Raw genomic sequence first — 16,498 nt, 5'->3', positions numbered from 1 at the left:
GGTGTTCAATATATATTTGTTGAGCAAATGAATGAAACTTTTCTAGCTTTAATGGCCTAGCCATTCTAGAAATTCCAAGCCGGCATACAATCACTGATTTAATAACTTGCCTATTTCCCTTCATCTTTCACTATCAATTAAACTGTCTTTAAAAGAAAAATCTCTTGGCTATATAGCTCCCCATTGCTGAACTGTTCTTTCCCATGATGTCTTAAGTGTCCAGGGTCAATTTCTTATACTTTGGCTGAGGGAGTGGTATGAAAATAACTGCTAATATTTACTGAATGTTTACTCTTTGGCAAGCATTGTCTAAGGACTTTCCATTTCTCAACAGCTTCACAACAGCCCTGTGAGGCAGCTACCGTCACTGTCCCCCATTTACAGATGAGGAAACCAAGGCACAGAGAAATTAAGTATTTTGTTCAAGGTTACAGCAGCCAGTTAGTAGCAAAACAGAGACTGCCAGCAACCTAGGCGTCCAGACTCATGGCTCTTAATCACCTATTCTTGACTGCAGGGCTGTCTAACAAAAATATAAGCTGAACTATATATGTTATTTTAAATTTTCTAGTAAACACATTAAAATGTCAAGAGGGGCAGTTAAAATTGGTTTTAAACATATTTTATTGGCTGGGTGTGGTGTGTGGTGGCTCATACCTGTAATCCCAGCACTTTGGGAGGCCAAGTGGGAAGACTGCTTGAGGCTAGGAGTTTGAGACCATCTTGGGCAACACAGCAAGACCCTGTCTCTAGAAAAAATTTAAAAATCAGCCAAGCACAGTGATGCCTGCCTGTAGTCCTAGCTACTTGGGAGGATACCTTAGACCTAGGAGTTTAAGGCTACTGTGAGCAATGATTGTGCCACTGCACTCCAGCATGGGCGACAGAGCAAGATCCTGTCTCTAAATAACAATAAAATAAAATTTTAAAAATTAATTAACTATATTTTATTTCACCCATTATCCAAAATATGATCATTTAATCAATATGACCAATAACCAATGTAACTGATATAATCAGTACGATCATGTAATCAATATAAAAATTTCACTTTTTCCATACTAGTCTCCAACCCAAATGTGTCTTTATACTTACAGTATTTCTCAATTCAGACTAGTCACATTTCAAGCAATCAACAGCCTATGTGGCTAGTGGCTACGACATTCGGCAGTGCAGCTCTACTGCCCCTCGCAATGACCCTCCTATGGAATCAAAGCGGGGGAAAAACTTTGGGGTGGAAGTCAGTACGCCTGAGCTCAAATTCCAGCTCCTTGTTTCTGAGTGACTTTGGACAAGCCCTTTCTGCTCTCTAGGTCCCATACAGTTTCCCCACAAGTTTCCTAGGCAAGGGGGACCCTGAGCAAGATTCCTAGAAACTCATTCCATGCTAGAATTCCCAACATCTCCTGCAAATCGCAGTAAACACAAGCACAGCTTTCCACACTTTAAAACCAGCTTTCATACATATCAGTTGGTACAGTCCTCAAACAACCCTACTAAGGCAGTTATTAGTGTCTCCACCATATAGATACAAAAACTTGGTTCAAAGAGGGGGGGAATGACTTGTCCAAAAGCCACATAGCCAGTCAGTGGAGAAGCTGGAGATCAAATCCAAGTGAGACCAGTGCACTCCCACCGCCGCCACCACCATCACCTCAATGACTGGGGGGACATGAGAGCTGAGAGGACATGGTTGTGAAAAAAAGGATAGTCTGGGGTTTCAGAGGAGTTTCAGGGAACCAGGCCCCAGGGTGAGGAAGAGGAGGTGAAGGGCTCAGGTCTTGAGAAGGGATGAATCGAAAGGGCCCAGGAGGGCTTCGGAGAGCAAAGTAAAACGAGGGGCTGAGACCCCGGGTGGCATGAGAAGTTAGAGGGCCAGGGAGTGAGACGAGAGGAGGTGAGATGAAAGGGCTCTGGCTCCTGCGACCCCTGCCCAGGTGAGAACGCGGTCGCTCGGCCCCCCCTGCCCCTCATACCTGGTAGCTCAGAAGTTCGCCCACGTCCATGGTACCCGGCCCAGCAAACACTGCGGTTCCCTGCACTCACGCCCAGACCGCGGGCCCGTCAGCCGCGGCTCCAGCCACACTGCCGTAAAATGCGGCGAGCAGAGCCGCAGAGCCAATAGGGCAAAAGGGAGAGCGACAAGCGAGCCCGCCACACCGCGGTAAAAGGACGCGCCGCCGTAAAGCGCGCTGCATTTGGAACAGGGTTGCTTCCGCCTGGAGCCTGAGGGGGCGGGGAAAGGGGGCGGAGACTTAGAGGAGGGGCGGGAGGGGAGAGCAGGGACCAGAAGAAACCAAATTTGATTGCACGTCCCTAGTGTCCAGGGCGGAGTGCCGGGTGTTTCGTGTGCGCTCTCACGAGCTTCCAGTGATTTATCCTCATTTCACAGAAAAGGAAACTGACGCTCCCAACTGCACCATCCAATACTTAACTCACTAGCCACATATGGCTACCGAGCGCTTGAGATATGGCTACTCCGAAGTGAGATGTGCCATAAGTGTAAATAAAATACACACCAGATTTCTAAGACTTGCATTGATTACAGGTTGAAATGATATTTTGGATATACTGTGTCAAATTCATATATTATAAAATGAATTTTACCTGTTTCTCTTTACTTCTTAAATGTGGTTAGTAGAAAGTGTTAAATTACACATGCGGCTCTCATTTGTGGTTCCCATTAATTTCTATCAGATAGTGCTGGCTCAAAAAGTGACTTGTCCCAAGGCTGTACAACTATTACTGGCTGAGAAACTGTTGGTGATCACATGTCCCTCTCTAGGCTTGTGTCTGCTCATCTATGCGAAGTCTAACGGTCACTAGATGATCCCGTTGCTACCCAGGTGATATAAAAAGGTTTCCGGAGTAGAAAGTTGCCCATAATTGGAAGAGAATCATTCAGAGTGCATCTGATCTTAAACAAGATCAGAATGCACCTGGGACTTAAGGCTCCATCTTCAAAGGAAATTAAACCTCCTTCCATAAGCCCCTGTCCTTTATATTTATATTTATGTATTATATTTATATGCCCTTCATATTTATAATTTTGGTCCCCATCCCATCTGCACTGGCTCCAATTATACAGAAATTATTCTTATTCCTCAGAATGACAAATCCTCTCCCCTTCTGCCTGGCCATCAGCACCATACCTCATCCAATTCTCTCATCTTTCAGGTCTCAAATGTCACTTTCTTACAAGGGCTTCTTCAACTCACCCTGGTCCAGGTAATCAACCTCTCTCCTCATTATTCTTTTTCCAAGTACCTGCTCCACTACGTATATATCTCATTCTGTAATTTTGTGCTTAATGGTTGACTATTTGTTTCTTGACAGCCTCATTTACTGGATTGCAAGCTCTATGCAAGCAGGACATGTGTGTGTCATGTTCACCACTGTATCCCCCAAGCCTAGTACAGTGCCTGGTAGAGGGAGAGGTTTCATAATGGGCCTTGTGTGCCATGGTAAAGAGATTAGATTTTGGCTAGGCGTGGCCGGGCGTGGTGGCTCACGCCTGTAATCCCAGCACTTTAGGAGGCCAAGGCGGGCAGATCACTTGAAGTCAGGAGTTTGAGACCAGCCTGACCACCATGGTGAAACCTCGTCTCTACTAAAAATTACAAAAATTAGCTGGGCATGGTGGCACATGCCGCTACTTGGGAGGCTGAAGCAGGAGAATCGCTTGAACCCAGGAGGCAGAGGCTGTAGTGAGCTGAGATTCCACCACTGCACTCCAGCCTGGGTGACAGAGCAAGACTCTGTCTCAAAAAAAAAAAAAAAAAAAAGAGAGAGATTGGATTTTATGCTAATGGCATAAGTAAAGTTTTAAGCGAGGTAGTTTTGTGACTGGGCTTATGTATTTAAAGGATCACCTATGCAATCTGCATTGAATTCAGTCTATTTGGGTGTCTTTCCCCCTCCTACTTATATAAGAATATGGACTGTGCCCGGCCGGGTGTGGTAGCCCACGCCTGTAATCCCAGCACTTTGGGAGGCCGAGGAGGGCAGATCACGAGGTCAGGAGATTGAGATCTTCCTGGCCCACATGGTGAAAACCCATCTCTACTAAAATACAAAAAATTAGCCGGGTGTGGTGGCACGTGCCTGTAGTCCCAGCTACTTGGGAGGCTGAGGCAGGGGAATCGCTTGAACCAGGGAGGTGGAGATTGTAGTGAGCCAAGATGGCACCACTGCACTCCAGCCTGGCGACAGAGCAAGACTACGTCTCAAAAAAAAAAAAAAAATAGAATATAGACTGTGCCTTGTTTGGGAAGACAGGAGAGAGTAATGGTGAGGGTGTACCCTTTGGACCCAGACGCCTGTGTTCTAGTTCATGGTATGTTGATGCCAGCTTGCATAGACAGGTTTACAAAAGCCCATGGTTAAATTTGTAGGAAACTTGCAAGCTGATTGACACCAGGTTGATAGCTTGAAATCAGCCATGCTAGGAGTATTTATACAATGTAAATCAGCAAATGCTACAAATCAGGGTTGTTAATGTTGTTGTTTTTCCAGAGAGCTACTTGTAGGGTTTTTGTGTTTCTTTGTTTGCTTTTGAGACAAGCTTGGGCTCTATCACCCAGGCTGGAGTGCAGTGGCGGGATCTCAGCTCACTGCAACCTCCCCCTCCCGGGCTGAAGCCCACCTCAGCCTCCCAAATAGCTAGGACTACAGGCGTGCGCCACCATGCCTGGCTTATTTTGTTGTTGTTGTTGTTGTTGCTGTTGTTGTAGAAATAGAGTTTCACCATGCTGCCCAGGCTGGTCTCAAACTCATGAGCTCAAGCAATCCCCCCGCCTTGGCCTCACAAAGTGCTGGGATTACAGGCATGAGCCGCTGCACCCAGCCGAGCCAGTTGTTAAACATCTACCAACACACCCTGATTCTGGTTCTAGTGGAAGTTCCACCACATCTAGCCATGGGTCCTTGGGTAAGTTACTTACTCTGTCCCTAAATTACACTTTCCTTATCTGTAACATGACTCATTCATTCATTCATTCATTCATTCAACAAGTATTTACTGAGATCCTACTCAATGCTAGGCACAATTCTGGGCTCGGAGGATATGGAAGTTTATAAAACAAAGCTCCTGCCTTCTGGAAACCTACATTCTAGTCTGGGAGAAAACCTCGTGGAGAAAATGTTGATATGAGTCTTATTTTACAGATGTGGAAACAGTGGCAATGAACTTCACCTCTACATGCCTGATTTTCTCACCTGCAAAGTGGAGATTCAACCAAATCTACCTCATAAGGTTATGGAGGGTTTACATGAAATGCTGTATGCAAAGCACTTGGCACAGTGCCTGGCACAGAAAAGTGCTGTGTGTCTTATATTAATATTGTAAGGAGTGGGCAGCTGGGCACGGTGGCTCACATCTGTAATCCCAGAGCTTTGGGAGACCAAGGTGGATCCCTTGAGCCCAGGAGTTCGAGACCAGCCTGGGCAACATAGTGAGACCCTGTCTCTACAAAAAAATAGAAAAAAAATTTAGCCAGATGTGGTGGCACGCGCCTGTAGTCTCGGCTACTCAGGAGGCTGAGGCTGGAGAATCACTTGAGCCCAGGAGGCAGAGGTTGCAGTGAGCCAAGATTGTGCCACTGCATTCCAGCCTGGGTGACAAAGCAAGACCTTGTCTCTCAAAAAAAATAAAAGAAAAAAAAAAGGAGTTGAGTGGGATAGGGGCAAGGGAGAGGGCAGGAAGAATGAGAGAATTCCTTATAACCTTTCCTTTTTAGGCATTCAGTCTTGTCTGTTTTTGTAGAGACCAGTTCTAAAACACAGAATTATAAGGCAAAATCCTATAAGAACCAGGTTTGGTGAGCACCCTGAACTGGGGCTAATGTGCTCTGCTAGAGGTTTCCCTGAGAAGGTAACATCTGGACAGGGGTTTAAAGGGAAAGAAGAGTTTACCAAGAAGATACAGTGGGAGAATGGTGACCCAGGCAGAGGGAACAGCATGAGCAAAGACAAGGCAATTGGACCCTTCCTTGTGGACAGAGCTTCAAATGTGTGGAAGAAAAGGTGGAGAGTAGGCAAGAGAGGCTGGCTGGAGAAGATCACGAAGAGGGTTAACAGATTTAGCAAATAAAAATACAGGACACCCAGTTAAATCTGAATTTCAGACAAATAATGAATTTTTTATAAATTTGTCTAATGCAATATTTAATAACATACTAAAAATGTTTTCTGTCTGCAATTCAGAATTAAATGGGCATTATTTATTTTATCTGGCAACCCTAATCTTGGAGAAACTTGAATGCCAGATTAAGATATTTTCATTTTATCTTGATGAGAGGGTCCATTAATAATTCTTTGGGAACCCCCAGGAATGAGACTTGGGGCGCTCACCCTTCAGGTCTCAGCTTAATTGCACACATCAGAGGAATCTTTCCTGACCACAAGATTTAAGACAGTTCCTCCCCTTCAAGATTCTCTATCAGCATTCCTGACCATTATTATCTTCAGAACACATATTGTTTTTGTTTTTATATTTGTTTGCTTTTTACCCATTTGTGGACTGCTTTCCCTTCCAGATTCTAAGCTCCAGAAGGGCAAAGATTGCTGTATCATTTACCACAGTAAACTCAGAACCTAACACAGTACCTGGCACTTAATTGTTACTCACTAGTTGTTGATTTAATAAATGAACCAACTAATCTACTGATTGATTGATTCATTAATTCCTGGTCATAACAATCTCAAATACCTTCAAATTCTCACCCAAAGGCCAGGTGTGATGCCTCCTACCTATAATCCCAGCACTGTGGGAGACAAAGACAGGAGGATCCCTTAAGGCCAGAAGTTTGAAACCAGCCTGAGAAACAAAGTAAGACCCTGTCTCTACAAAATAAAAATAAAAATATTAGCTGGGTATGGTGGCATGTGCCTGGAATCCCAGCTACTCAGGAGGCTGAGGTGGGAGGATCGCTTGAGCCAATGACGTTGGGGCTGCAGTAAGCCAAGATCACACCACTGCACTCCAGCCTGGGCAACAGAGCAAGATCCTGTCTCAAAAAAATTTTTTTTTTTACTTCTCACCCAAAATCCTAACAATGTGACTATTTCAATTTTAAAGACAAAAAAAGGAATGCTCAGAAGAGCTATGTGCTATGCACCAAGCAGAATGAAATCGTGACGATAATGATTTCAGAGTGGCATCCAGGAGGGAGTTAGGAGAAGAGCACCATTCAAGAGACCAACTGCTGGGCTGTAACCTTTAAAAAAAATGTGGAAGAATTACCCCTTCCAGAAAGCTTTTAAATAGCCATGGGCTGCCTAGGTTCCTTAAACTTCACGCTTTAGATGCTCCAAAGTGTAATCAGAGTCACCTTCTCCATTTTTCATTGCCCAGTAAATTATTTATTGGAAGAGCCTTTAAGAAAATATTCTCAAAAACACACTCATAAAATATATTTATCATCAATATTGAGCTCCTACCCTACAACCTTGGGTTGATTTGAAACATACGAGACTGCTGAAGAAATCCTGACTCTTCCAATCAGTGCCTGAATGGGTGGGGAAGAGTTACAGAGTGAGCAATGGAAAGGGGAACCTGTTTTCTGGGGAGCAGAATGCAATTTTGGGGGCTCAGGAAGAGTCTGTTCCCTCTGCTTCTTATTCCCAACATCCAGGTCCATGGGTCCCCTGTACTGTCATATTTTTAAATAATTGTGAAAACTGAGATCTGGAGTTTAGCTACTTGCCCACAGTCATAGTTAGTAACTGGCAAGACTCTAATCCAAGTCTGTCTGACTACGTGTTTCACAGTAGGGATTTGGGCTCAGTTAACCTTTCAAATAGTACTGACACTTATGATCCAGGCACAGGAGATTATTGACTGCTAACGAGTAATTATCTCTCCCAGCAGGCACAGGTCTCAATTAGACACAAGGAGAATTTATGTTCCTAGACAGACTGTGAGCCAAGTAAAAACTCAATAGTCATGGATATGCAACGAAAAGGAATTATTTGGTGTGGGAGGGAAAAATAGTCTGAGGTATGATTGTGTTCAGAGTCCTCATCTTTTTAAGATACATACTAAAATTTATGTATGAAATAATGTGATGACTAGAATTTGCTTCAAAATTGCCAGAGGTGGGAGAGGTATGGATTTGAGTGGAAGTATAGATGAAAGAATTACTGGTGAGTTGTAATTGCTGAAGGTGGGTGACAGATACATTGGAGCTCATTTTACTATTCTTCTGGAAATAGGATGGCAGCAGCAATTCCAAGAACAACAACAGCAAGAAGAATAAGAGAGATCATCTTTTCCTGGGGCTCTCTCTTGGAAAGAAGGGAGAAGGAATGCTGGTAAGGACCAACTATGTCCATTGCACAAAGAAAGTATTCCATGGCCAAGAATGTTGAGCTGTAGAGCAGCCTGGGAAGCATGACAAAACCCCATCTCTACAAAAAATACCGAAATTAGCCAGACGTGGTGGTGCCTACCTGTAGTCTCAGCTACTTGGGAGGCTGAGTAGGAGAGGTGGAGGCTGCAGTGAGCTGTGATTGTACCACTGCACTACAGCCTGGGCGATAGAGACCCTATCTCAAAAAAAAAAAAAAAATGTTGGGCTGTCAACCCCGAGAAAGCCAATTTTGAAAAAGAAATTTAAAAAAAAGATGTTGAGCTGGAAAAACCATGAAACCAGACTCACAATGACTCATAAGAATCAAACAAATTTCATAAACCCCTAATTCTGAGAAGTGTCAGTCATCAATGCCCCATACCAATGACCCTCATGAGTCAGACCTTTCAGAGATGCTTTAGTATGAAAGGATAGGGAGAACTATTTGTGCTATTACCATTTGGGGTCAGTCAAAGGACATTGGTCAAGACCACTTTTGGCTTGGAAAGTAAGCAGATTCCTTAGCTAGTGAGCTGAATCGGCTGTTTATTACACAGCCTTGGCACTAAGTATGTGTATTAGTTATCTATTGCTGTGTAACAAGTTATCCCAAAATTTAGTGGCTTAAAATAACTAAGAACATGTATTATGTTACAAAATTTTGGTGAATCAGGAATTTAGAAGCAGCTTAGCAGGATAGTTCTGGCTCAGGGTCTCTCATAAAGTTGTAGTCACGATGTCATTCACTTCCAGGATGGCTCATTCACATGGCAAGTAAGTTGTACTGGTTGTTGGCTGGAGACCTCAATTCCTTGATGCATAGGTCTCCTTACCAGGCTGGCTGAGTGTTCTCACGTGGTGGCTGACTTCCTCCAGAGCAGGTGATCCAAGAGAGAACAGGACAGAAGTCAGTGTCTTTTGTGATCTAGCCTCAGAATTCACAGTCCATCATTTCTATGATATCCTATGGAGTGTTCATTACACTCAATGAACTCAGGCCTGTTCATTATGGGAGGGAACCACACAGGGCATGAATACCAGGAGGTGAGATTCACTGGGACCATCCTGGAAGTGGAGACTTCAACTCCAGTCAAGCCTTCAGGTGACTGCAACCTCATGAGACATACGAAACCAGAATCACCCATCTAAGCCATCCCTAAATCCCTAATCCACAGAAACAGTGAGATAATAACTGCTTTTTGTTGTTTTTAACCTCCTATGTTTTTAGGCAATTTATTGTGCAGGAAGAGATATACAAAGTCCAAGCAGGTTAGGTACCAAAAAGTGACATTTCTGTCATTGGTAGCCGCTGTGACCTATTGATAAACAGAGCAATTGATAAACACCAATTAGATGCCCTGAATCATTCCCAGCAGCTATCAGTGAAATTAACACGAGCAACAATGAAAGCAAAGAATGTTCCTGCGCCTCAGATTGGGAAGAGGGGCAGCTGTTAAACTCACATCTTCTCATGGAGACTCATTATGCACATGAATATATGAGAAGCTCTGTGCAGTCTTGTAGGAAGAAAACTGTTTAACTGTTCACCCAATGTTTTCCAAGTCCATTTGATAACAGAAGCCATTTTTCATCTAACACCTATTAGCATCCTGTGGAACTAGTGTTATGAAAGACACACCTTAAGAAAAACTCATCTACCTCAACCTCAGAAGTTTCAGAAAATTGTGCATCTTTTCCTGTTCTTTCATTTTGTTAAAAATAAACCTGACATTGAAAACATAGAAATCACAAGTTTTTGTTTAGAAAAAAATTAGCCAGGTGTGGTGGTGCACACATGTAGTCCCAGCTACTCGGGAGGCTGAGGTAGGAGGATGGCTTGAGCCTGAAAGTCAAGGTTACAGCTAGCAGTGCCATTGCACTCCAGCCTGGGCAACAGAGTGAGACCTTGTCTCTAAAGTAATTAATTAAATGCCTATGTATATATTTAAAAGATCTAAATTTTTCCAAGCCTGACATTCTGAGCACTTACATGATGCTACCTTGATGTTCATTAACTTTCTCTGACCCAAGAGCTTCCACATGCACCAGTAAAATAATCTCAGCCCAGCTGTCATGAACAACCGTGTTCTTTCTGCATGTGCTTAAGCTCATGTATACTCCTGTCTTATGTATACTCCTCTCCAGGGGCCCTCTGCTCAGGCGCTGCGTTGGCATCTGCAGCCCCCATGTCACTTGAAAGGGGAGCCTCACCCTTGCCACTGCTGCCTTACCTAGGGCACTGCTCCCAGGCACTTCAGTAGCTGCAGGACCCTGAAGTGGCATGGCCTTCTACTTGGGTGCCCCTAGCAGCAGAGTCGTATTGTGCCCTGTAGAAACAGGGGGTACAGGCAGCCATCCTCAGTGCTGAGTTACAGTTGTCTGGGCACCAAGGCGGTTCTGCTTCTATCCTGTTTCTCACCTCTTCTGTCCACAACATCTCACCCTAGGATGGTTAGATTTCATCCCTGAATCAGACCAGGCAGCAGATACTGTCTGGTCCTCTCAATTCCCAATTTACCCTCATATGCCTCAAAGGCACACACACAAGCCTCAAAGATTCTTTCTGTTCCCATCATTACCTTCTCCCTCTTCCTTCCCTTCCTCCTCCTCCTCTTCTTCCTCCTGTACTCCTTTTCCTTCTCCTCTTCTTCATCATCCCCCATTACCTAGTGGGGGAGCATTAATCCATCAGACCCCAAGCCCTGCTCCAAGCCCTGCTGGGAACCCCTCTCCAAATCTTGAGTAAAGAAAATCAAAAGGCCGGGTGCGAACGCTCATGCCTGTAATCCCAGCATTTTTGGAGGCTGAGGCAGAGGATCGCTACCATCCTGGGCAATATGGCAAAACCCCGTCTCTACAAAAAAATACAAAAATTTTACCCCCTATCCAAATTTCACCTAAAGAAGTTAGTGGTGATGATCTCTGACTAGTGAAATATAGATGGCTTTTATTTTGTTCCTTTTTGCTTATTTGTATTTCCTCAATTTCTACCATGAACAAGTATTAGAGAAATAAATAATAAAAGAAATACATTAAATCTATACCTATAAAAGAGTAAATAATGAAAATAATTTTTGGCCAGATGTGGTAGTTTACGCCTGTAATCCCAATACTTTGGGAGGCCGAGGCGGGTGGATTGCTTGACCCCAGCAGTTCCACACCAGGCTGGGCAACATGGCAAAACCCCGTCTCTACTAAAAATGGAAAAAATTAACCAGGCATCATGGCACGCACCAGTAGTCCCAGCTACTGGGGAGGCTAAGGTGGGAGGATCACCTGAGCCCAGGAAGTTGAGGCTGCAGTGAGCCGCGATTGCACCACTACACTCCAGCCTGACTGATGGGTGTGAGACCCTGCCTCAAGATAAATAAATAAATAAATAATAAAGTAGGAAAAAAATAATTTTTTTATCTCCATGGTATTTCTTAAAGTGATCTGTAATGCTTACACTTTGGGTTTCGTAAAATCACACACATCAGCCCCCACAGGATGCACATTTCCCCCCAGCACATCACTAATCATCTTATTTCTTTCTGCAAAAAAACAAGCACTGTTGATATTTTAGGAACAGGTTTTTATAGAGCTTGTTACATTTTATATTTATTTATATTTATGTTGTATGTTTTTATTTATACCACCACATTATTCCAGAAAGAATTTAAGATTGCTGACAAAGATACATAAAGCACAAAAAGGTGGCATAAATGAAAACAAGATATAAGAAAAAGAAAAGCTGGTCAGGCTCAGTGCCTCACACCTGTAAGCACTTGGGAGGCCGAGGCAGTGGATCACCTGAGGCCAGGAGTTCAAGACCAGCCTGGCCAACATGGTGAAACCCCATCTCTACTAAAAATACAAAAATTAGCTGGGTGTGGTGGCGGGTGCCTATAGTCCCAGCTACTCAGGAGGCTGAGGCAGGAGAATCGCTTGAACCCGGGAGGCAGAGGTTGCAGCGAGCTGACATTGAGCCACTGCACTCCAGTCTGGATGACAGAGTGAGACACTATATCAAAAAAGAAAAAAAGGCTGGGCACGGTGGCTCAAGCTTGTAATCCCAGCACTTTGGGAGGCCGAGACGGGTGGAACACCTGAGGTCAGGAGTTCGAGACCAGCCTGGCCAACATGGCGAAACCCCATCTCTACTAAACATACAAAAATTAGCCGGGTGTGGTGGCATGCACCTATAATCCCAGCTACTCATGACGCTGAGGTGAGAGAATTGCTTGAACCTGGGAGGCAGAAGTTGCAGTGAGCCAAGATCACACCACTGCACTCCAGACTGGGTGAAAGAGCGAAACTCCCTCTAAAACAAAACAAAACAAACACCCAAATAACTTGAGTCTTTACTCCAAAGAGCAGAGGGAAGCCATCAGCGGGCTTTAAGTCAAAGACTGTGTCTAATAGAAGAGATGCTGCCAGCGCCTCGTCACCCACACCCCCGACCCTCACAATTAAGTGTGCACTGGGCAGACTTCCAATTGCCAGCACTGTTTCTTTTTTTTTTTTTTTTAAGACAGAGTCTCACTCTGTCACCCAGGCTGGAGTGTAGTGGCGCAATCTCGGCTCACTGCAACCTCTGCCTCCCTGGTTCAGGTGATTCTCCTGCCTTAGCCTCCCAAGGAGCTGGGATTACAGGCACTCACCACCACTCCCAGCTGATTTTTGTATTTTTAATAGAGACGGGGTTTCACCATGTTGGTCAGGCTGGTCTTGAACTCCTGACCTCAGGTGATCCACCCACTTTGGCCTCCCAAAGTGTTGGGATTACAGGCGTGAGCCACTGTGCCCAGCCCACTGTGTCTCTTTACCTAAAGACTTTCTTTAACAACTCTGGAGCACACTCTTCCCGCCTGTGAAGCAGGTCAGAGGTGCCTGAGAATGAACACCCCTGCCCCCATAGGACCTAGTAGATAAATACCCTGCTCCCCAACTCCGCAGGCAGGAGAACTCCGAGGTGTTATTCATGGGCTCCCAGAGGTCTGGTGGAATCAAGCCCCCGTTATCCACAGTGTAACCTGCTCGATAACCCTTTTCCTGGCTGCCTACCCCTCCCTGTCTTCCTTTCCCACTCCCCTACTTCCAAGTGTCTCCTGGGATGGCCATGCAAATAAATTCTGTACATCCAATTCCTTATCTCAGGCTTTTAGGTGAACTCAAATAAGAGAGTCTGTAAGAAGAAGAATGAGTTTGCTGGCGCAGTGGCTCAAGCCTGTAATCCCAGCACTTTGGGAGGCAAAGGCAGGTGGATCACCTGAGGTCAAGAGTTCAAGACCAGCCTGGCCAATATGGTGAAACCCTTTATCTCTACTAAATATACAAAAATTAGCTGGGTATGATGGCGCACGCTGTAATCCCAGCTACTTGGGAGGCTGAGGCAAGAGAATCACTTGAACCTGGGAGGCGGAGGTTGCAGTGAGCCGAGATCGCACCATTGCACTCCAGCCTGGGCATCAAGAGTCTGTCTCAAAAAAAAAAGAAGAAGGAGGAGTTTGAGAGCAGCAGGGGAGGATGGGGTAGAACAACTGTCGAGGCAGGAAATGCTTGGGGACTTGGACTCAGTAACATTGGACATAGAGGAAACGGCAGGTGAAATCAGTAGGACCAAGGGATGTAGCGGATGTGCAGGGAAAGGAAGAGGATGATGCAACAGCTGCCTCCTGGGCTTTTGTCCTCCCTAGAAGAGAGGGGAAGAAGAAGGGTCAATAATACATATGTTAATTTTTTTGTGCGTGTCACAGAACAGCTTGTAACCACCAGATTTTCTGGAACTCTCTTCTGTCTCCTCGCCCTGCCTTGACTCATCAGACTCTAGAACAAGGTAGCTGCCATCGTCCGGGGAAGCCTGCATTTTCTCCTGCAGGGCAGGATCCAATAACAGTGTTCTTATCCAATAAAGGAGGCTGGCGCACAGGGACAAAATATTGAATTAAAAACAATACCAGAGTCGCTGAGCTTGCGCCACCCCTGAACTGCCTGTGCATGCCTTTGCTCTGCAAATTGGTAATGGGAGCCCCAGGGAAATACTGTTCAGGAGAGGGGGTGGAAGGCAGGTACACAGAGCAGGGAAGCAAAGTCAACTCTTAGCCACAGTTGGCTGAGACAATGCCAGGGAGTACAGCATGAATTCAGCAGCCAGAAATCCAACCCTGAGCTCTGGGTCCTGGCCTTTGTGCTGGCTCCGTGAATCTGCCTTCCAGAGGCAGGAGGATGCAACGGTTACACACAGAGCTCTGAGCTCAGGCCTGAGATGCAGCCTGCTTCCACCACACTGGTTGACTCTGTGACCTTGACTAACTCCTTAGACGCTCGAATCTTAATTAATTAATTAATTAATTATTTTATTATTTTATTTTTTTGAGATGGAGTCTCACTCTGTCACCCAGGCTGGAGTGCAGTGGCCTGATCTCAGCTCACTGCAAACTCTGCCTCCCAGGTTCAAGCAATTATCTGCCTCAGCCTCCCAAGTAGCTGAGATTACAGGCGCCTGCCACCACACCCGCCTAATTTTTTGTATTTATAGTAGAGACGGGGTTTCACCATCTTGGCCAGGCTGGTCTTGAACTCCTGAACTTGTGATCCACCCACCTTGGCCTCCCAAAGTGCTGGGATTACAGGTGTGAGCCACTACGCCCGGCCTCAAATCTCAATTTTTTGTGGTTGTTCCACATGCTAGTGCTACGCTCAGCACTTATTTAATCCTAACATCCTCTCTATTTCCATTTTACAGATGATGGAGCCAAGGCTCAGAGGAGTTAAGTAACTTGTCTGGGTCACACAGCCAGGTGTAGTCAGATTTCGGACCAAGGCAATGTGACCGATGCACATGCCCTCCGCTATGGTCCAAATGTTTGTGTCCCCTGAAATTCATATGTTGAAACCTTATCCCCAGTGTGATGGTATTAAGAGGTGGGGACCTTTAGGAGGCTTGACACCCTCTTTATTTCTTCTATCAGCCAGAATACTTTAGGCTGCAAAAATGAAACCACCAATCCAGCTGGTTAACAGTGAGAAAAATGTATCAACTCAAAGATTAAGTTCTGTGGTACGGTGGCTGTAGCAGTCATTCATTCAGAGGTTTAATGATGTCCTTCCTATCTTCCCACTGAGTCATCACCCATGTATTAGTTCCATCATGTAGTCACAAGACGGCTGCCACACTTCCAGGCATCGTGCATGCATGTGACCATGTCCTGCAAAAGAGGAGGGGCTTTCTCTTTCAGAAAACAAACCAAAAAAGCTGGGCACAATTGCTCATGCCTGTAATCCCGGCACTTTGGGAGGCTGAGGTAGGCAGATTGCTTCAGACTAGGATTTTGAGACCAGCCTGGGCAATATGACAAACCCCACCCCCCCCCCCCCCCACAAAAAAAATACAATACATTTGCTGGGTGTGGAGGTGCACACCTTTAGTCCCAGCTACTCAGGAGGCTGAGGGGGGAGCATCACCTGCACCTGGGAGTTGAGGCTGCAGTGAACGGTGATTGTGCCTCTGCAGCACTGGGTGACAGAGTGAGATCCTGTTTAAAAAAAAGAAAACAAACAAACAAAAAGTCTTTTCCAGAAGCCCCTGAGCAAACATTCCTCTTATTTCATTCAGCAGAATTGTTCTCATTCCTGTTTCCAAACCAGCCACTCACAAGGGAATTAGAACCTCATGAATGGCTTGGTAAAGCCCATGGCTCTTTGTAGAAGGATAGATTACCACCTCCCCCAAAATGGTGGCTCTATTAGAAAGGAGAGGCCAAGTGCAGTGGCTCATGCCTGTAATCCCAGCATTCTGAGAGGCTGAGGAGGGCAGATCGCCTGAAGACAAGAGTTCCAGACCAGCCTGGCCACATGGTGAAACCCTGTCTCTACTAAAAATACAAAAATTAGCCAGGTATTGTGGCGGGCGCCTGTAATCCCCGCTACTTGGGAGGCTGAGGCAGGAGAATTACTTGAGCCTAGGAGGCAGAGGTTGCAGTGAGCCGAGATTGCACCATTGCACTCCAGCGTGGGTGACAAGAGCAAAACTCTGTCACACTGTCACACACAGGAAAAAAAAAAAATAGAAAGGAGAAAGGGGACAGTGTCTGGTTTTGGGTAAGCAAACAAAAATGTATGCAAATCCTCTCTATTTCTCTTCTCACTCCCAAAACCCTCTCTTC

The 16,498-nt window shown here is 45.3% G+C and overlaps 1 protein-coding gene and 1 long non-coding RNA gene across 3 annotated transcripts in view; one reads left to right on the top strand and one right to left on the bottom strand.

Moving 5' to 3' along the window:
• Positions 1–2,236, bottom strand: part of CTNNBL1 (catenin beta like 1) — a 176,591-nt gene extending 174,355 nt beyond the window's left edge. The window contains exons 1-2 of one of the 2 annotated variants that reach the window (XM_055373497.2): positions 1,977–2,062; positions 658–749 (exon numbers count right to left, since the gene is read on the bottom strand). Coding sequence is in view for 1 of the 2 variants with exons in the window: in XM_004062122.5 (XP_004062170.1) it covers positions 1,977–2,006 (30 nt within the window). In the remaining variant the exon portion in view is untranslated. Of the gene's footprint in view, positions 1–657; positions 750–1,976 lie in introns of both variants that reach the window. The other variant, XM_004062122.5, reaches the window with a different exon arrangement.
• Positions 2,237–4,764: 2,528 nt separating this feature from the next.
• Positions 4,765–10,081, top strand: LOC129529191 (uncharacterized). The gene is made up of 3 exons (XR_008674654.2): positions 4,765–4,930; positions 8,215–8,313; positions 9,958–10,081. It is a non-coding gene; the product is annotated as an uncharacterized lncRNA (long non-coding RNA).
• The last annotated feature ends 6,417 nt before the right edge of the window (positions 10,082–16,498 follow it).

Source organism: Gorilla gorilla, chromosome 21, assembly GCF_029281585.2.
Source record: "Gorilla gorilla gorilla isolate KB3781 chromosome 21, NHGRI_mGorGor1-v2.1_pri, whole genome shotgun sequence".
In the NCBI taxonomy this organism is placed as follows: domain Eukaryota; kingdom Metazoa; phylum Chordata; class Mammalia; order Primates; family Hominidae; genus Gorilla; species Gorilla gorilla.
This window is presented reverse-complemented; position numbering and strand designations above follow the sequence as displayed.